Here is a 22,285-nt window from a genome sequence, read left to right as displayed (position 1 = left end):
GGGGGGGGGGGGGGGGGGGCGTTAGGAGAGAGAATGAGGGTATGTGGGAGTGTGTTGGAGACAGAAAGGGAGTCCTCACGTGGGAGAGAGGGAGAGAGAGAGAGAGAGAGGGAGAGAGAGAGAGAGAGAGAGAGAGAGAGAGAGAGAGGGAGAGGGAGAGAGAGAGAGGGAGAGAGAGAGAGAGAGGGAGAGAGAGAGAGAGAGAGAGAGAGAGAGAGAGAGAGAGAGAGAGAGAGAGAGAGGCAGAGAGAAAGGCAGCCAAAAGAATCAGCCAAAGCCAAAGCCAAAGAATCAGATGATGTGTGTGTGAGAAGGTGCATGTGTGAGAAACAGACGGATTTAATGGGTCCTTGATAAACTCACTGTTTGGCTATGTGTGTGTATGTAGAGCAGGGCTTCCCAAAACCTTTAGCTCGAGACCCAAAGATGAAGTTTATTATCTCCGGATGTCGGGACCCAAACTAGTGAAAATAGCCAATACAAGTGTTTTACGAGGCGTTGTGAGCTTGTACATTGGCCAACCAAAAAAGGAAAGAGAGTGTTAGGTGTGTGCACTCTGTAATGATTTTAACTGTGTGATTATTGTAGTTCACGTTCAGATGTATTGTTTGCCATGGTGTGAGAAAACATAGATTTTATTAATACTCTGACATTTCAGCCCAGACACCAGGTGCTCTCAAAGTGTCATAGCAACTCTAATTTAAATAAACCTGGTTGACCGGAGTCCCTCAGGGCTCTATACTATAGTAACTTTTCCGTTTTCGTTCTACATTAAATAGCTTTGTTGTCCAAACCTGCCTCCTGATGATGTCAGGCAGGTTTCTGAGCTTTCCACAGCCCTCCTCTGTATAGACAGAAATGCCATCTTAGAATGAACATTAGTGAGGGACAATTATTAGTGTGGTTGCCCTAAAGGGCAACCAGACTATTGTAATTGTAACACTTTATTTTTTTTCTTTTACTGGAGTAACCTTTTTTTTGATGTGCTACTCCTCCCACAGTTTTGACTGTACGCACTTGAGCCATATCTCAAATTGACCGGCTTCATCGGGAAGGATGTGCTTGTATTTTTTTAAGAGAAATGTTGTATAGTTTAATTGATATGAATTTATTAGTGAATAGAATTTCCCCATTGACATGAATGGGAAAATGCGATTTTTCGCATTTTGTCACATTCAAGTATTTTTTCCTCAGAGACTGTAAGCACTATAGTTACAAAACTTGGAGGGTAGGTTCATAATAATTACTAAAATTAATCAACTTATAATGTTATCGGTCGGCCTCATGGTGGCGCTATAACAGCCCACTCTACGTTTTGGCTTATAACTCTTGAACCGTAGGTCGTAAAATCAAAATATTTTTTTCCCTGGATTCCTTGGGCCATGACGCATCTAGGCCCATATAGGCCACGCCCAGTTGCGTCAGGATAGATTTTCCGCCATTTTGAATTTTCTTCAAAACACACTTTTATTTTCTGATTCTACAGATTTTGTCCGAATCTCACAGAAATCGGTACACATGATCTCTGGACCTATCGGACCGCGTTTACATTTTTTTCAGATTTTTTGAATTTTTTTTGTCCGTATCGTTCGGCCTTAATCGTCGTCCGGAGTTAGCGAGAGGGGCCTATTTTACAAAAAAGGCCTAAAATCACGAACGGAATGTCCAATCCATCCCAAATTTGAATCAGATGTCGCGGGTGGTTTAATCAACCAAAAGCCAAAAGCGATTCCATTTTCATCCATAAGGGGCGCCGCAAATGCGAAAAATGTAACAGTTTCTTGCAGAAAAAAGATTTTTGGGGGGATAAATCCCCACGCAACATTGCAATTGGCTGGCAATATCAGGGGGGGGGCATATGTAAGCCACTGCGGCAACCACACTTTGCAATTTTTTAAAATTGCGACCTTTCTAGTTATATATGATGTTATAGATTGAAAATGGTACATTATGTACATATGACAAATGGTGAAAATAGCCATTCTACAAGCTCACAGGACTTTGCATTGTGACATGTGGTGAGCTTGTAGATCTGATATATGGCATTAATTTATGAAAAATAAAGAAATAAAATACGGAGATAAGAGGTTTCTGTCTGACAGATGACAGTATGCAATGTGGCCCTCTGGAATGAGTATGGAAATATAGTGGCCCATCATCAAAGTTTCCCACCCCTGGTTTAAAATCGGGAAAGCATCTGTGTCATTTTACCTATAATATAATAGTAAATGAGCACCTGTCACAGACATAAACAGAGCAAGTTCTGTCAGGGAACTCAGTTGATGGCCATAATAAATATATATTGCTCATTTTATATTCAATACAAATATATTCTATATCCCTTCATGAGTTGTCCTGGCTGAACATACTGTACGTTTTTCCAAAAACTGTGATTTTAACTTGTGGTTTAGAACAGGGGTTCTCAACCTTTTTGGCCGGGGACCCCCGGAAATGCTTTGGCAATGTCTCGGGACCCCCGCCCCGCCCCCTCCCGACCCCCAATATAAATTGACTGCTACAATAACCTTAACCCATTTTGGGCGGGAACCCCTTTTGGTGTTTTAAGCATTATGTTATAATTTAGCTATTGAAAAATAGCAGATCTACAAGCTCATAGCGCGCCACCGAGTGGCGCGCTACGAGCTTGTAGGTCTGCTATTTTTGAAAAACCGTGAAAAAAAGAAAAATAATTTGGGGACCCCCTAAAATAATTAGGACCCACACAATTAGGTGGGTCCACATATCCTTTTGGTGGTCCAAACATGTTTGAGAACTACTGACGGCATTTTATTTGTAGAGGGGGAATACCCCCCTCCCCCCCCTCCCTCACCCACCCATCTCACCCAGCAAACAACCCTGGCCGCGGTCATCACAACAGACGGCCTTCCATCATCAGCCCCTCCCACCTCCACCACAGGACCTGAAACCAGGAACCATGACCAGGCTATTTTAGGTTTGGGAACTGTCGCTCTATGAGACAGAATGGCTCTGCACGGGCCAAAAGTGTGTGTGTGTGTGTGTGTGTGTGTGTGTGTGTGTGTGTGTGTGTGTGTGTGTGTGTGTGTGTGTGTGTGTGTGTGTGTGTGTGTGTGTGTGTGTGTGTGTGTGTGTGTGTGTAAAGGAGTGGGTACAGTGGGGGTCCATGGAGGGTGGGAATGGGTGAGGAATGTCAGAAAGCCAAAAAAGGGGAAGGAATGAAAACCTCTGAGAAAAAGAAAGAACGCAAAGAAGTGGTTTATGCCCCGAGAACAAAGATGGAGAGAGAGAGAGAGAGAGAGAGAGAGAGAGAGAGAGAGAGAGAGAGAGAGAGAGGCCGTTATAATTGGCTTTTTCCTGCAGCTCCCAGACTCAGTGGCTGCGTGAGTGCGTGCACACACAAAACACAGGACACACACACACACACACACACACACACACACACACACACACACACACACACACACACACACACACACACACATACACACGGCAGGCGGTCAGACACACAGTCTTACTGTACAAGGCCGTGTTGATTTGTTGTGGGGAGACGATTCGCTCACTGCAAACCAGCTCTGTCTACACACTGTCACCACTGTCACACAAAAACGCACGCACACGCACGCACACACACACACACACACACACACACACACACACACACACACACACACACACACACACCACCTCACCACACATGCAGACACAAAATCACTCACATGAGACATACTGTACTGTACACAAATAAACCACACACGCAACAAATACACACCACACGTCTCCCCCCCCCTTTCTCTCTCTTTCCTTCTTTCTCAATTTTCAACATCCATTTCAAAGGAGCTTTATTGGCATGAGACAATATACGTTTACCGTATACACGGCCAAAGCAAATGTGAAACACAAGCAGTCAAAACTCAGAAATGCTATGCACAATTAAAATGGAGTAAAAACAATGTCATGTCACAATCAACCCTGTCACATGTAAGCCGGCTTACAAAACCACAAAATGCATTTTGCTATTGGAAAGAACGGAAATACATCGCATGGATGCAACTGGGACGTATCCTCAGTGATGTATCCCAAGGTCATCGGGGTTTCGGGTCTCGCGAACATCATACACCTCACTCGGGTGACCCAGCCGAGTTATGCATTGTAGCCTACTACACTGCAGTGACCTTTGGCAAATCTTTTGAAGCAAATATAGTTGCACCTTACTCTCACTCACTCACTCACTCACTCACTCACTCACTCACTCACTCACTCACTCACTCACTCACCCTCTCTCTGTCACACAATCTCTCTCTCTCTTCAATTCAATTCAATTCAATTCAATTCAATTCAATTCAATTCAATTCAATTCAATTCAATTCAATTCAATTCAATTCAATTCAATTCAATTCAATTCAATTCAATTCAATTGGGTTTTATTGGCATGAGAAAACGTGGAAGAAAACAGTCAAAACAAAAACAATAATGCACAATTAAATTAAAAGGGAATAAAGGGATGTGTAAACAGAAATGTGTACTGAGACAATAGGTTAGCTTGGGATACACCGTTGAAACAAATGGCAGCTGACTTTCAATGTTTTGCATTCCGTTGGTATAAATGGCAAATGGAGAAATTGCAGCAAATTTTCCAAATGTTCCAAATCTTATTTAACCCATTGAAACAGGGAAAGCATCTCTGTCATTTAGATTTGATTTGATAGGTTTTTCATAAAACTCTTAGAAATAGCATACAAGCTTGCGGGTTGTAGGCCTACATCTGCTATTTTTGAACATTTTTAAATAATCTAGACATTTTGAACCTCTCTCTCTCTCTCTCTCTCTCTCTCTCTCCCTCTCTCTCTCTCTATCTCTCTCTATCTCTATCTCTATCTCTATCTCTCTTTCTCTGTGAAGGTTGACAGAGCGCTGTTGGTTGACAGCCTGTGAACAGCAGCCCTGACTCTCCCTCCACAGGGAACTGTGTGTTTTACAAGCATGACCCCACAATGCAGCGTGCGTACGTGTGTGCGTGCGTGCGTGCGTACGTGCGTGCGTGCGTTCACTGTGAAAACCCAAAATCCTGGAAAGTCCCGCTCTTAAATAGGCGTGTGAGCGAGGCGAACGCAGCAGGCCGGCTGGACGGCTGTGTTGGAGTTACTGGAGCTATTCCTGGATGTCTGAGAGCTTCACAAGTTAGAGAAGAAAAAAAGAATGGCTAAAATAATTCTGAAAGTGTTTTTTTGTGTGTCTCTGGTGAAGGGCTGATAAGGACAAAGGAGTGACAGCAGAAGATGAAAAAAATAAAAGCTTGTATAGGCTAAATTAGTACCTCCAAAGCAAAGACTCCAATTGTTTCATACTTTTTGAAATATTTAACTTACATTTTAGAATGGAAGTCAATGGGGCTCAATCATGTAGATTTCAGCAAAACGCCAAGACACATCTGGATTTGTTTTTACGTCACACCATGCTTTGACACACCATTTGAGAAGCTGGCATTCAAAGCAACCAAAGGTATATCTTGCAAGCATGATTGAACCCTACAAACCCTCCCGCGCACTCAGATCAGCCAACGCAGGAAAGCTGGAAGTACCCTCACTAAAAACGCCGGGCCAACGCTCCACACGTCCCAAACTCTTCTCCCTTCTGGCCCCAAAACTGTGGAATGCACTCCCCGTTGCAGTCAGAACTGCGGCATCACTCCCAATCTTCCGCCGTAGTCTGAAGACCCACCTTTTCAGACTCCATCATGGCCCATAGCACTTATCCTACCCCCTTAGATAGCACTTTTTAGACTTAGATAGCATTTGAAACAGACTTATAGCATGTCATGTAGACAGCACAATAATTGCATTGTATATAGTCATAGCACATCATAGTAGCCTACATATGTATAGCATAGTATAGTATATATGTATAGTTAATATGTATAGTGTCATTATATAGATATGTTCTAGTTACGTTCTTAGCTTACGCATGTTTCTTGATAAATGCATTTTATATATGTGATGTATTCCCATACTTTTGTTCCTGCCTAATGTAAATCGCTCTGGATTAAGAGCATCTGCTAAATGCCTAAATTGTAAATTGTAAATTGAGAAGCGCATAGAATAAAATAATATTCTATGGGCATTCTGTTGGCCCTGGCCGCAGATCACCGCCTATGGTAATGGGATATAATGTGTTATATATTACTAGTCCTTACCCGTTCTGAATATATGAACAGCAAATGATGTTCAGTGTGGTGTCGAAACAGCGTGTGTGTTGACGTTAACATGCCCCGTCCAAGTTATTTTCCCCGTGTGGGTCTGTTACGCGGAAAAGTGTGTCCCAGTATTAATCTGTGTCCGTCCCAACATACTGTAGACCCGGAAGCCGTCCCAACATACATTTCACTGGTGACCCGGAAGCGGACGGACTGACAGACAGACAGACAGCGATCGCTAAATTATTAGATATACATATCCCTTGGTGATATACCTTGCCAGATATGTTGCCTGATGATTTTGTCTAATGAAGCAAACAAACAAACAAACAAACAAACAAGCAAACAAAAAACATACAGAACTTTTTTTCTTTCGTGTGTGTGTTTGTTTGTTTTAGCTGCAAGCTTGGCGAGTCATTAGTGATTTATTGGTCTCCACTGTCACAACATGAGATTACAGTAATGGGGATTCTGTCCATTCCTACATTTCTGTAGAAATCAGGTGGCGTAGCTCTCTCAGCCCTTGACTTCACCTCAACAACATGCAAAAATGTATGCAAAAAAAGATTAACAGTAGGTCCATTTAACAATCAGATTGGATTGTAGCAATGCATCAATATGTTCATCACTTTCATGTTACAGCTTGTAAAGTTGGGGGATTTTAATGACTTTATATGCTGCTGTATTTGTATTGGTTATTCACCAATACAAATACATAGTCATTTATCACTTATTGTATGTTTTGTATTAACAATCCTATAGCTAATTAACTCTGTAGTGGTATAACGCACCGGATTTGTAGGGTGTAAATGGAAATACTCAAACACGATAAAGCACCTCACAATTGTACTGTGCAGCACTTAGAGTTAAGGTGGTTGCACATGCACCGGCCGCGTTTTTCGGAAAACCGATGGAGAAACGCTGCTAAAAATCTGAATTCGCATCCGATTCGTGCCCGGTGTGTGGAGACCTTAATGTACTTAGTTACTATCTGTCAGTTTCAGCAACAGTGTGTGCATTGGGAGGCTCACAGAGATCGAGGAGGGCCTGAAATGTTCACTTCCTGAAGAGAACAACTGTAAACATCCCAACATATCCCTGCTATAGAGTCATAAATTTAGGAAGAAGCCCAACCGTCGCTTTGCCGCTAGAGGCAAAATGGCACACACAATTTTCTCCTATAAGTGGGCACCGTCTGATGGCAGATCTCATGGAGATGCTATGGTGCTAGATCTCTCGAGAGTGTGTTGCTGCATGGGACAGAGAAAGGTTATCAACAAAGTAGATTTTCTCCTGATTTGTCCCTCTGAAAAAAAGCCATTTTGGTTAATATTAACCAATATGTTGGGAAGATTGGGTTCAATGAACATTACTCATTCACGCCCCCATTGGAATGAAGAGACTCCAACCTGCTTCCGGTCTACTAAAGAGGTGGTAGAGACGTCACACATGGAAAGGGAAGTAAAAGTATATATATTTTTGTCTTGGGTCATAATAAACACAGCATGCGTATTAAGTAGTTTAGTTTTTTATTAAGCATCACTCCCAAGGAGTTTAAGGAGTTTCATTCAGCTCCTTTTTCTGGTGCTTTTTAATCCCCTTTTCTCCTCAATTTAGTCTTTATAATTGATTGCTCCCCACACACACATTATGTTGTCACCTACAGTACTTGCCAGTGAGGAGCCCCCACCGGGAGGACATATGAGCCTCCATCCTACTACTATCCTACTTGTTTGTTTGAAGGCTGGAACCCATGGACTTAAAGCCATGGATTCCAGCTCTTTCATCGAGTGTTAATTTAAACTCTCGAATTGTAAAATTAGACCTGCAAGGGTCTCTCCTTCTCTCCGTCTATCTCTCCTCTATAGTCTCTCCCCTCCCTCCGTGGCAGCAGCAGGTCTTAAGGTGCGGTGTTGAGTTGCAGCATGTTAAATCCAGGGGGATTGTCAGTTTTACACCGTGGGGATTAGAGCCTGCATGCTTTTAACACTGAAACGTGGAGATTTGGAGCTCAATGTGCGGCTAAAGCCATCCACCTCCACACTGACAATGGTGCTCTGTGTAAGTGAGAAGCTCTGGTATGCTGCGAGGCTCGGTGCATGTCAGCCTGTACAAACCCTGGATCCACACAATTTAGCAAGAATCCACAATAACTGGTTGGATGTTTGAAGATAACTTTTTTCTCTTTTCAGAAATTATTGTTTATTAAATGATTAATTATTGTCACATCACAAACTGATAGAATTTTTGTTTTTGTGCAAACTCCATTGTTTGTTATTTTCAGAAAAGACACAAAGAGAGGGATGGACAGTGAGAGCAAGGAGAGGAATAAAAATCAAACAAACAATATCGGTAACCCTTCATTTTACGGTACGGTAATTACCAGGTAACTACCAGGTAATTACCTGGTAATAATAGGTAAGTACCTGGTATTACCTGGTAACAACCAGGTAGTAGTTATACGTATTTACCCATCAATTACCTGGTAATTACATGGTAACCTCCAGATACATTACTCAGTAATTACTCAGTAATTACCAAGTATTACCCAGTATGTATAACTATTTACTGTATAATCTCCTGGTAATTATATGGAACTTACCATGGTAAATGACACACTGGTTGCCAGGTAATTACCAAGTATGTTCCTGACAATTACCAGGTATTTATACGTTTTTAGTATGTAATTACCAGCTAACTACCCGGTATTTATAAGTATTTACTCTGCAACCAGGCACGATACCCTGGTTGCAGGTACTATAGGTATGTAGGTACTATAGGTATACCAAGTATTTTCAACAACTACCAGGTATTTACTCTGCTACCAGGCAAGTTACCCAGTAGGTACTAGGTCATTAGTACCAAGTATTTGGTAATAACATGGTAACTGTATTCACTGTGTTTACATGGGTACTACCCATGAAACACGTGGGTAGTAGCCTACCAGGAAATTACCAGTTGTTACTAGGTAATTTCCTGACAACTACCATGTAATTACCTGATAGGTACCCAGTAAGGAAGGAGGAACTGTACTGTAAAAGGAAGCGTGCTCTATTTCCATGATATTACCATGTACCTACCTGGCAATTGTAGATTATAATCCTCCCCATTACCCATCAGGGTGTATTTTGAACTTTGAACTTTTAATTTTGAACTAGCAATAACTGTTAATTACCAGGTATTTACTGTGTAAATAGGTAAAACCAAGCAAGTTACCGTGTAAGAAAGGTGGAATTGTACTGTGAAAGGAAGCGTGGTTTGTTACAGTGAAAGTACAGGGTAATATTATGGAAACAAACCACGCTTCCTTTCACAGTACAGTTCCACCTTTCTTACACGGTAACTTGCAAGGTTTTACCTGTTAATTTACACAGTAAATACCTGGTAATTAACAGTTATTGCCATGGGTAGTACCCATGTAAACGTATTTTTTGTATTTTGAACTTTGAACTTTGAACTTTGAATTTTGAACTGGCAATAACTGTTAATTACCATGTATTTACTGTGTAAATTAACAGGTAAAACCAAGCAAGTTAACGTGTAAGAAAGGTGGAACTGTACTGTGAAAGGAAGTATGGTTTGTTTCCATAATATTACCCTGTACTTTCACTGTAACAAACCACGCTTTCTTTCACAGTACAATTACACCTTTCTTACACGGTAACTTGCTTGGTTTTACCTGTTAATTTACACAGTAAATACCTGGTAATTAACAGTTATTGCCAGTTCAAAATTCAAAGTTCAAAATTCAAAATACACCCTGATGGGTAATGGGGAGGATTATAATCTACAATTACATGGTAGGTACATGGTAATATCATGGCAATAGAGCACACTTCCTTTCACAGTACAGTTCCTCCTTTCTTACTGGATACCTATCAGGTAATTACATGGTAGTTGTCAGGAAATTACCTAGTAACAACTGGTAATTTCCTGGTAGGCTACCCATGCGTTTACATGGGTAGTACCCATGTAAACACAGTGATTACAGTTACCATGTAATTACCTGGTAGTTGTCAGGAAAATTACCAGTTGTTACTAGGTAATTTTCTGACAACTACCATGTAATTACCTGATACGTATCCAGTAAGAAAGGAGGAACTGTACTGTGAAAGGAAGTGTGCTCTATTGCCATGATATTACCATGTACCTACCTGGTAATTGTAGATTATAATCCTCCCCATTACCCATGAGGGTGTATTTTGAATTTTGAACTTTGAACTTTGAATTTTGAACTGGCAATAACTGTTAATTACCAGGTATTTACTGTGTAAATTAACAGGTAAAACCTTGCAAGTTACCGTGTAAGAAAGATGGAACTGTACTGTGAAAGGAAGCGTGGTTTGTTACAGTGAAAGTACAGGGTAATATTATGGAAACAAACCACGCTTCCTTTCACAGTACAGTTCCACCTTTCTTACACGTTAACTTGCTTGGTTTTACCTGTTAATTTACACAGTAAATACTTGGTAATTAACAGTTATTGCCAGTTCAAAATTCAAAGTTCAAAGTTCAAAGTTCAAAATACAAAAAATACGTTTACATGGGTACTACCCATGGCAATAACTGTTAATTACCAGGTATTTACTGTGTAAATTAACAGGTAAAACCTTGCAAGTTACCGTGTAAGAAAGGTGGAACTGTACTGTGAAAGGAAGCGTGGTTTGTTTCCATAATATTACCCTTTACTTTCACTGTAACAAACCACGCTTCCTTTCACAGTAAAATTCCACCTTTCTTACACGGTAACTTGCTTGGTTTTACCTGTTAATTTACACAGTAAATACCTGGTAATTAACAGTTATTGCCAGTTAAAAATTCAAAGTTCAAAATACACCCTGATGGGTAATGGGGAGGATTATAATCTACAATTGCCAGGTAGGTACATGGTAATATCATGGAAATAGAGCACGCTTCCTTTTACATTACAGTTCCTCCTTCCTTACTGGGTACCTATCAGGTAATTACATGGTAGTTGTCAGGAAATTACCTAGTAACAACTGGTAATTTCCTGGTAGGCTACTACCCACGTGTTTCATGGGTAGTACCCATGTAAACACAGTGAATACAGTTACCATGTTATTACCTGGTAGTTGTCAGGAAAATACGTGGTAATGACCTAGTACCTACTGGGTAACTTGCCTGGTAGCAGAGTAAATACCTGGTAATTGTTGAAAATACTTGGTATACCTATAGTACCTACATACCTATAGTACCTGCAACCAGGGTATCGTGCCTGGTTGCAGAGTAAATACTTATAAATACCGGGTAGTTAGCTGGTAATTACATACTAAAAACGTATAAATACCTGGTAATTGTCAGGAACATACTTGGTAATTACCTGGCAACCAGTGTGTCATTTACCATGGTAAGTTCCATATAATTACCAGGAGATTATACAGTAAATAGTTATACATACTGGGTAATACTTGGTAATTACATAATAATTACTGAGTAATGTATCTGGAAGTTACCATGTAATTACCAGGTAATTAATGGGCAAATACTTATAACTACTACCTGGTTGTTACCAGGTAATACCAGGTACTTACCTATTATTACCAGGTAATTACCGTACCGTAAAATGAAGGGTTACCACAATATCTACATAATAGCATATCGTTACTGTTGGGCAAAACCTCTTATCTACTCCATATATTTAAACTTTTTTTCATAAATGAACGCGCCCTACTTTATCATACTATCAGGTCACACAAACGTATAAAACATATCGATCTGCAATCTCGAAAAGCTTGTAGATCTGCTTGTTTTGCTGTTATTTGAATGCTGAACAGTAACAGTTTTTGGACATGCATGCAGTTCTCACCCGACAGAGACGGTAAGATGAGTTTCTTATGTTCATCTTTTTGGGTGTGTGTGGGGGGGTGGTGTTAGGGACATACATTATCATTATCAGACACTATCACGCTATTAAGGTCGCGCTGACATTATTAATATTATAATTATTGTTTTTTCTTTTTTGCAGAAGCACCGAGAAAACCTCTGTGTTTATCGGGGGGGGGGGGGGGGTCGGGGGGGGGGGGGGGTCGATCGTACTGGATATAAATATTCTGTGACTACTTGAAAAGTATAAGGCAAAACGATGGCAGGATTTCTATATTAACTCTTTCTTTGTTAACTTTATTAACGCAGTAAATGAGTGTGGGAGGATGCTACAATACCTGACATGTCTTGGACCTTCAATAATGTTAATTAATTCACATGCAGCTTCCTGATTGGTTGTTAGCCTGTAGACACCAACCTCTGATCAAATGCACAGAAGATACATTTAAATAATATTACTGCTAATATTTATGTAGCAAACCCTTGCCTGTGGAGGGCAACAATATGCTTTTCAGTGCCAGAGAGTCAAATATCAACCCGTATGAAGTGAGGGGCGCTCTTATCATCGTACATCACCATGCATGACGTAATGCGCCCTAAAAAAAACATCATCATCATCATCATCATCATCATCATCATCATCATCATCATCATCATCAACAACAACATCAACATCAACAACAACATCAACAACAACAACAACTATTTCCAACTTTGTCTCTAGGATTCAGTCACACTAACTCCTCTGCATCTTTTCATCAGGATGTGGTTTCTCTGTAACATTATGTACAGACCCGTTATCATCAACACCTCTTCTAGTGAATTGAAACAAGTTTGCATGTACATTCATTCTAAGAGTCTTGTGTGGGTACATGCACACACATGACTGTACATTCACAAGTGTTTCAAAAAACACTTCAGTCAGACTAGAACAGACAACCGGACGACGCAGATATCGAACAAGGTAAGATAACTTTTAACATATTTAAGAATATAGCACCCTACATGTCGTTGCTGTTGGGCAGAAACCTCTTATCTCCACAGTTTAACTTTTACAGTTTTATTTTTAAATTAATGCCCTATACTTGATCATTCTACAATCTACAGTGTCACACAACTTTATCAAAAGTATACAGATCTGTATAAGCTAAAAACTCGGCGAGAAGCGACATGTTTTGAGCTTGCAGATCTGCTACTTTTGCTAGTTTTTGAGTCCGTTGCTCTCCCCAGGTTGGCAGAGGGAGTGTAGCAAAATAAATGTGCTATATATGCTACACATAAACGTATACCTTGTCTTGTTTTACTGATATTACAGCCATGTCAGACCTGTCAAAAAAGGCGAGACAGAGAGACGGAGAATCAGGACAGAGAGGTGACACTGAGGACAGTGGCCAGTGGAAGGAGAGAGTGGTGGACATCTACGAGACCATGGACGATGACGTCTCTGGACCACAGGAGGTCATGGTGGAGAACGCAGCAGGAAGACACACTCTGGGTGAGTTTGACAAAGTTGAGAATCAATGTTAAAGATGGGTGGCATAGTTGTGTACTTTTTTCTGTTTTGTATGTGTCTATGGAGTTGTGTGATTATAATATATGTCTTCCCTGCCATATTTCAGTTATAGTTGATTTCATTAATATACAATGTGTGGTTTTTTACATTGTATTTCAGACTTTTATATTTTATACATGAATGTTGAGTAATGGTGTTGTTGTTTTGTCCTGTATCTGTTCTATAATTGTTGTCATGTATCTGTTGTCTGTCCTGTCTCATGTGCAAACTTCAATAAAAATACTTGAATAATAATAATGTCTTCCCTGCCATGTCAGACTTGCAAAATAAGTTGAGACAGAGAGATGGAGAAAGGGGACAGAGAGGTGACACCGAGGACGACAGTGGACAGTTAGAGCTGAGGGGAGAGGAGACAGAGCACATCTACGAGAGCCTGGACGATGTCAGAGGCTGTGTCATCTGTGGACCACAGCAGGACATGAGGGCCACAGCAGGAAGACACACTCAGGGTGAGTTTGACACGTTGTGAATCACTGTCAAAGGTGATTTCTTTGTTTTGAAGTGAAAGATTATACAAAAACAAGACATTGCCTTCTTTCCTAAACAGAAAAAATATCAAGTGCCATGGAAGCGTGTCCAACTCCAATTTAGCTATAGTCTTGTTTTGTTTTTCTCAGTTACTGCACAGTATCTGTACTTGTGTTTCAGGACAGCGCTCTGAAACAGTGAGAAGGACTCGCAGAGTTGTTGCTGTGTGTCTGGGGATACTGTGTCTTATGCTGCTGGCTGTGATCATAGGCCTGGTCGACGGGGTCGTGCACCGTGAGTATTCCATGTCACAAAAAACTACCACCGCAGTCATTCAGGGATTCAGAGAAAATCTTTGGTCACTCGAATGGCGCAGTGGTAAAGTGCCAATCCACCACCGCGGAGGTTGTGGGCCTGATTGCAGGCTTTGTCGAGCATATACGAACACATTTGGCCCGTGTTCGGGGGAGGGAAGACGGGCGGGGAGCGTGATGTAAGATAACACAGCATCCCCAGCGTAACTGCACGTATTCCCGTCAGCAGTGTTGGCCGGGAAGAGTAGCCTATCACAGAAAGCCATGTGTGATTTTTAACCCGCAGCACGGGTGATTTGTAACCTGCAGCACAGGTCGGACTAATTCATTGGCTTAAAGAATAAATTGGGGAGAAAAAGAGGGTAAAAAGCAAAACAATTAAAAAATAAAACAAATGCTAACTTTTATAACTCTACAGCCATGAAACTTCATTAGATGGTGTCTATACTTTAAACCACATATTTTTACTAGCCAGGTAATTTGACTCCTATTGATCTACTCTACATGTGAAAATGTATTCAGTAATCAGTACATCGGAAGTACATGAAACTCCTGTTTGATGTTTAGTCAAGTCACGTCCCTGTGGATGGAAGGAGTTTGAAGACAGCCGTTATTACAGATCTACTGAAAAGAAAACTTGGGAGGAAAGTAGAGAACAATGTCAGAAGGAAGGAGCAGATCTGGTGATCATTAACAGTAAAGAAGAACAGGTTAGTGTGTGTGTATGTGTGTATGTGTGTGTGTGTGTGTGTGTGTGTGTGTGTGTGTGTGTGTGTGTGTGTGTGTGTGTGTGTGTGTGTGTGTGTGTGTGTGTGTGTGTGTGTGTGTGTGTGTGTGCGCGCGCGCGTGCATGCGTGCGCTCGCTCGCATGCTGTGTGTGTGTGTGTGTGTCTGTGTACAGTACATGCATATGTCCAGGTCTCCATCATCCACATACATATATACATGTATGATAGTAGTTCTTCTGTATTTATATGTTCAATCATTGACAAATTATTAGGAATTCATCAAAGGATTGAACCCTGGCGATGGCCGGTCTTGGATTGGTCTGAGAAAAACAAATGGAAATTGGACGTGGGTGGATGGAGCACCACTACTAATACAGTGAGACAGAAGTTTTTCTATTGTAATTCTATCAAAGTCACTATACATGTACGTGTATGTGAGTGACTGAGTGGATGTGGTTGAAATACATTGTATGTCATTTACTCGGCAGGTACTGGGACATTATATGGGACATTGGATGGGAAAGTGGATCGAGCCGTGTATGGCCTTTGGACCATACATTATATAACTGTGTTGATTATGGGCACACCGATGGAAAATGGAGAAAATGTAATACCAACATCACCTGGATATGTGAGAAGAAGTGATGATTATCTTAGATTCATTAATGAAACAGCTTTGTGTTGTGCTTTGAGAAGTTATAAGTACTAGTATTAGCAATTAAAATGAGGAAAAACTCAAATGTTTTATTGAATAAGCTACAAATTGTGTGCAATCCTTTTAAGTGTTGTATATTGTTGAAAATATTCACACTTGTGAATTAAGACCAGTACACTTTAATCCAAATAATTGGCATGTAGAAGTAAATACTTATCTTCACCGTATCTCACTTCCTTCCTGGACTACATGTTGTCTCAGTAAGACAGCCCTCCCCCTATCTAACCTCGCGTCACCAGGCTTTCCACCTCGGAGGAAAGCCTGGTCTATGTTCCAAAATCGCTGTGTGAAGTGTGAACCGGTCTGGAGCGGATGGTAATTTACGTCATGTCTTGCTTTGTAGTCATCAGGCAGGAAACCATGATTCCGTCTTGTGGTTTCCTGCCAGATGACTACAAATCATTGACTACAACATGACGAAAGTTACCATCCGCTCCCGACCGGATCATAAACCCGAAATGGAATGCTGCCCAGGCTACCCCCTATCCACAAGGAGGAGCAGTGCTCCAAAGCATTATGGGAATTGTAGTCCAGAAAGGAAGTGAGCCCAGTGTCTGTGACATCATGGACACTGCTAAAATCTAAATCTAAAACCACATATTACACACATAAAGACCCCAGGAAAGTGTTCAATCTTCTAAACGTCATATATTCTTTTGCAAAAAGGTTGACGTGTCCCTTAAAAGATCCATAAGGCTTCATTTTATTACCATTAAGCATGGGGACAACCTGGAACCCCCTCAAGGACCACTGCTCCATGAGGTTGTTTTTAGCATGGGGACAACCTGGAACCCCCTCAAGGACCACTGCTCCATGAGGTTGTTTTTAGCATGCTGCTAAGGAACATAAATAAACAAGAGGTCGCTCTTAGTTTTGATGTCAAAGAAAAGGAGGAAGCCTCACTTCTCATGGTGTTGTGCACAGTAAAAAGCTGCAGCGTTCATATTTAACTCTTGAGGAATTAATAATGTTTCATTTGTTCATTCTCAAGACAGAGCTAGATAACACTCAGGATTTCACTGTGCAATTCTTCAAAGACTAATAGCCACTGCAGTGCAGGTGGGAAGGGATAGAGTACTACACGCACGCATGCGAGCATACACACACACACACACACACACACACACATGCACGCACGCAAGCAACGCACGCACGCACGCGAGCATACACACACACACACACACATGCACGTACGCACGCAAGCAACGCACGCACGCATGCACGCACAAGGTCATTTCACATAAACAAACAGACCTTATACCGTAACAAAGGGTTGCAAAGGTTCATTGTGCGCACACTTCCGGATAACCCCCCCCACACACACACACACACACACACACACACACACACACACACACACACACACACCACCCACCCCGGCACACACGGCCCCTTGCAGGCCTCTCCTATTCCAGCTCTGTGTGGTCATGACTATACATAACAGCCACACTGGAGGTCTTGTGTGCATGTGCACGTGTGTGCATGTGCACGTGTGTGTGTGTGTGTGTGTGTGTGTGTGTGTGTGTGTGTGTGTGTGTGTGTGTGTGTGTGTGTGTGTGTGTGTGTGTGTGTGTGTGTGTACGCATGTGCGTCTATTGGAGGGGGGGGCGGGGGTTTGGTTAGTGACAACTGTGGCACTAGCTGCACCATGACCCCGTGACCCCTGACGGCATGGGAAAGTAGCTGTTCTCAGCTGTCAGTGACCCCCCCCACTCACTTGCTTGTGCGGCAGGCCGATCAGATTGTTGCATCGACTGATGGTTAATTGATGGCTGTGCGGGGATGCGGCGCGTGCGCGTGTTTGTGTGAGTTTGTGTGTGAGTGTGTGAGTGTGTGTGTGTGTGTGTGTGTGTGTGTGCGTGCGTGCGTGCGTGCGTGCGTGCGTGCGTGCGTGCGTGCGTGCGTGCGTGCGTGCGTGCGTGCGTGCGTGCGACGTACGTACAGTACAGTACGTGCGTGCGTGCGTGCGTGCGTGCGTGTGTGCGTGCGTGCGGGCGGTACTGTACCAACGTGCATTTCGTAATAATTTCCTCCATTTCCTGATCAGTGTCCAGGGATTTCATCAAATACATTGGCTGTGTTAAACCTGGAGTGTTTCTATGACACATGACCTAATAACCAACCTCCATAATGTATTTTCTGCTCTCTGCCAAACCACTGTTTAACTGCACAACTCTCCACCAGGAGGCGTGCCATACTGTACCTTCCTCCTCCATCGTCCTGTCGGTCTGTGGCAGCATGGGTTACTGTGTGTGTGTGTGTGTGTGTGTGTGTGTGTGTGTGTGTGTGTGTGTGTGTGTGTGTGTGTGTGTGTGTGTGTGTGTGTGTGTGTGTGTGTGTGTGTGTGTGTGTGTGCATGCACTTTTTACTATTTAGAAAATCATTTGGAAATTGTTCAGAACTTCAGATAGTTCGAAAGGGTAACAAATGGCACAAAGTGCAAAGTGCTTAGGGCCCAAGATAGATAGAAAATAGTAACTTCTATACTAATCTATAGTGACTGTTCAGTAACAGCGGTCCCCCGTCTCTCCATCTCTTTAAAGGAGCATTCAGTGATTTGGGTGATTTGGAAAAAACCCCGGTCCGCCCCGGTAACAAGTGTGCACATGCACGCACTACAGTGGGGGGACACGCGACAGGCCAACAGCAACAGCATTATATGTGATACTCACTAGGAATCTTTGATTCGTTTTTTTGTAGACCTTTTAATCCTGCAGGGAAGATTCCGTGTCAGCTTCACCCAGCTGATGGCTCAGATGGTCATGATTGTTAGGGGGCAGGGGTTAATTGTCTTGCTCAGGGACACTTGACATGTTGACATGGGCGGCCTGAAATTCAAACCGGTGACCTTCTGCATGGTTACCAGACCACCTATCATGCATACCTGTAGTAATGCAGGTGACACTAAGCTTACGCCACCCCAAAACAATGCAGCGTCATACAGAGGAAGATGACTACTACCAACATAGGGGCAGACCGACATGGCTGCATAGGAGACCTAAAAGCTGGCCCCCGCTCGATCATGATTGGTGGAAGGCCCCTCTCTATCCTGATTGGATGAAGGCTGGGCCACCTATAGCCAAAAACGAAACCTAAGGTTTGTTTTACCCCAGGGCTTAACTGGGGACACGGAGGAACTCCTTATATGATCAGCACACTCTATAGTAGGGAGGATTATCACAATAAAACAAAAAAATAAGTTATATTTGAATTAAGTGAAATCACTGAATATACCATTACTAAACAGAAAATAAAATTTTCAATTCTCCGGGATTGGAGAGCTTCAATTTGATATTGTTCCAGTTCAAATTGTATGCTCTTTCGCTCATTTCTTAATGGAGGTCTGTGAGCGAGGAACCCGGATGTGAAAACATTGTAACCTGCCCTATTCTGGATGGCACAGTTAACTACCCTCTATCTATCGCCACCCTGTGGTAATCAACTTGTTAAAAAGTGCCTGGCAATTCTGTTCTCATATCTACAGCTATCTACACTGTACATGACCGAACAGCAAACAAATAAATAAACAAACAAATAAACAAAGAATCCACAAAGATCTCCATCTTTGCAGCCAATTTCCTCTTCCACTTCAAGATCTCCTTTATAAACATCTGATTCCTAAGGTGCTCTAGCCTCTAACTAACACAACAATGCATCTGTTTGTATCTACGTTAAGTCCTGAAGGAGATCAGCTAGGCGTAGAAGATTTTAAAAGTAGGCTACAATACAACAATTAAAAGCACAAAAAACTATTTAAAACACAAAAAAGCCTGGACAAACAGTGCAATTAACAACTATACAAAAAAACAAATGCCAGATTATAGTTTAAAACAGAACAGGGAAGTGAGGGACCGGGATACAAACACGTGGAGGCTGCCACTCACACGATACGTAACCCTGGGGGCAGACCAGCCAGCCAGGGAACACATTTATCTTTGACCAATTTGAACGTAAGTGGAGCCATGCTTTTAGACCAGCTTTTAGGTCTCCTATGCAGCCATGTCGGTCTGCCCTGGTGCAGTTCCAGTATGTTGGTAGTAGTCATCTTCCTCTGTATGACGCTGCATTGTTTTGGGGTGGCGTAAGCTTAGCGTCACCCCATTACTACAGGTATGCATGATAGGTGGTCTGGTAACCATGCAGAAGGTCACCGGTTTGAATTTCAGGCCGCCCATGTCAACATGTCAAGTGTCCCTGAGCAAGACAATTAACCCCTGCCCCCTCCCCGTTTAACAATCATCATGACCATCTGAGCCATCAGCTGGGTGAAGCTGACACGGAATCTTCCCTGCAGGATTAAAAACGAATCAAAGGTTCCTAGTGAGTATCACATAGGATTTTCCTGTGCTTTGCTTCCTTTCCCATCTGAATGTCGGGAGGTTCTGTAAGGGCAGCGGTGTCCTTGTCTTTGCCGTTCTTCTGTTCTATTACCTGGAACTTGTTCTCTGCCGTTGTCGTCTATTTTTGTGGGCTCACTGTACTAAAACATTTGTTCTTTGGGCTATGCTAATGTTGCTGTTGGTAGTCATGGTTGCCAGTTCCCACCTGATGTCGTGTGGAAGTCCAGACTGCTCAATACAGTACTGAATAACTGCCAACTTGCATAATGTCTTGAGACTAGGACTCAAGTCTAAGATGTACAGATCATCGTCTATTGTGTATCCGTGTCCTCCAAAGAGGATGATATGGTCTCCCACCATACAACAGCACATCCTAGTCCTAACAATACACGGGCCTTTCCCCTTGGGCTCAATCTTCTTCCAGGAGAAGGTCTCTGGATTGAACCTCCACACATCGTTGAAGAACCGGTTCAAGTTGTCGCCACCAAATATATACAGCTCTCCATTGTAGGCAAAGGCTGAATGACCCCGGCGTCCTTCTGGGAGAAGCTGTGCAGAAGGAGTGCTCAACCAGCAGTTTGTCTCTAGGTCAAACACTCTGATATTGTTGTTGAGGTGGCATTGGCCCCCAAATACAAACATCTTCGTCCCGATGATGGTGGCAGAGTGACATGACGAGGTAGGTGCCGTTGTGCCGCTGCTGTTAATTAAAGCCCAGATCATTGTGGCAGTGTCCAACTTGTAGATGTCATTAGTGTATCCAGTCTTATGTGTGTATCCCCCATAGACATACATAACCTTTCTCGAGACACAGGCTGAATGGTTGCACCTCGCCACGGGAACCGTCCCGGAAATCTTGGGCGTGTGCCATTTGTGGGTGTTAACGTCGAACGCATAGAGCACGTTGCAGTACTCGCCTCTGTAAGAATAGCCTCCCCCCCAGATATAAATGACATCGTCTATGAGCACAGCAGTGTGGTCCCTGCGCATGGAGGGGACCTCAAGGGGGCATTCGCCTCGTCCGGTCGTCAGCGGGGGCAGCGTGACCCAGCTCAAAGACACCGTGTTGAAGATGTGCACTTCAATATGACGCATTTCAAAGTACCCTCCAAACGAGTACACCTTGTGTCCGACTGCCACAGCAGCATGACGGAATTTCCATGGTCCTTTTAAATGGAGCAACCAGTGGAACATCTTACATATGAAACATTACCTGTGAAATCTTGCTTTGTAAAAGAATGCAGTCCCATTGCTGCACTACCACTTATATAGGTACAGTGGCACAACTGTTGAGTGAAGCTTGGCCTGTAAGTGAAGCCGATGGGTAGGCTAGGCCAGTCAGGGAAAGGGATGACTGGTGATCTCTCTCCGATATAGCAAATTGATCACCATAGCCAGTGGTTCTCACCTTGAGACTCATCGTCACAAACTGCCCTTCATAACCTTATTCCAGAGTGCATGATTGACAGACTGTTACGAACTGTTCAAGTCTAGGGGTTTTACTGCCCGTAACATGTATGAAAGAACAACACGGCTCATAAAAGAGTATCTGCTTTAATACTCAGTTTACAGAATAAATACAAAGTGGCTGTAGTGCATGACGAAATGATGAACAGAGTGGCTCTGTGAGCCCGAAATTATGGAGTGAACACTTACATGGCAGAGTGTGGATGAACAGATGGACAAACACACTCTAACAAACAGACAAATTAAACTACAACTGAAACCTAACACCTAGAACAAACACTCCTTCCCAAAGGGAGTAAACTTAAAGACACACAGGATGAAACACATAAGTGGATGGCTGGAGGGAAGGCCACACATAGCAGTGTTCCCACCCCGAAGTCCTGGCAGAGAATGTCTTTTATGGCAGACGCACTGAGGCCTCAGTGCGTCCCATGACCGGCTTGGCCAATGAGGGCTGACCAGGTTCCACACCAGGCCCTCATCAAGGCTGAGCACTCCTGCGAACTTTGGAAGCCAATCTTAGCCAATCAGGATGGTGTCTGAAAAATCTGAAAGACCTGTTTCGTTGAATGGCTGTAGAGAGGCTGTGTACCAATTTGCGTGATGTTTGAACAAAATCTGTAGGTGTACTGCATGTCCAAAAAAGTGTTTTGCACAAAGCGGCCTC

General features: G+C 42.6%; 1 protein-coding gene across 1 annotated transcript; it reads right to left on the bottom strand.

Annotated features, from left to right (window-relative positions):
- Nucleotides 1–20,283: 20,283 nt before the first annotated feature.
- LOC306937980 (kelch domain-containing protein 3-like) lies at nt 20,284–21,345 on the bottom strand (the record flags this gene model as incomplete). The annotated part of the gene is made up of 1 exon (XM_079522002.1): nt 20,284–21,345. The coding sequence occupies one exon, from the start codon at nt 21,343–21,345 to the stop codon at nt 20,284–20,286; it is 1,062 nt and encodes a 353-aa protein (XP_079378128.1).
- Between the last annotated feature and the right edge of the window lie 940 nt (nt 21,346–22,285).

This window comes from Electrona antarctica (assembly GCF_951216825.1).
Source record: "Electrona antarctica genome assembly, chromosome: 15".
Taxonomy (NCBI): domain Eukaryota; kingdom Metazoa; phylum Chordata; class Actinopteri; order Myctophiformes; family Myctophidae; genus Electrona; species Electrona antarctica.
Note: the sequence above shows the minus strand (reverse complement) of the source record. Positions and strands in the feature narration are given on the sequence as shown.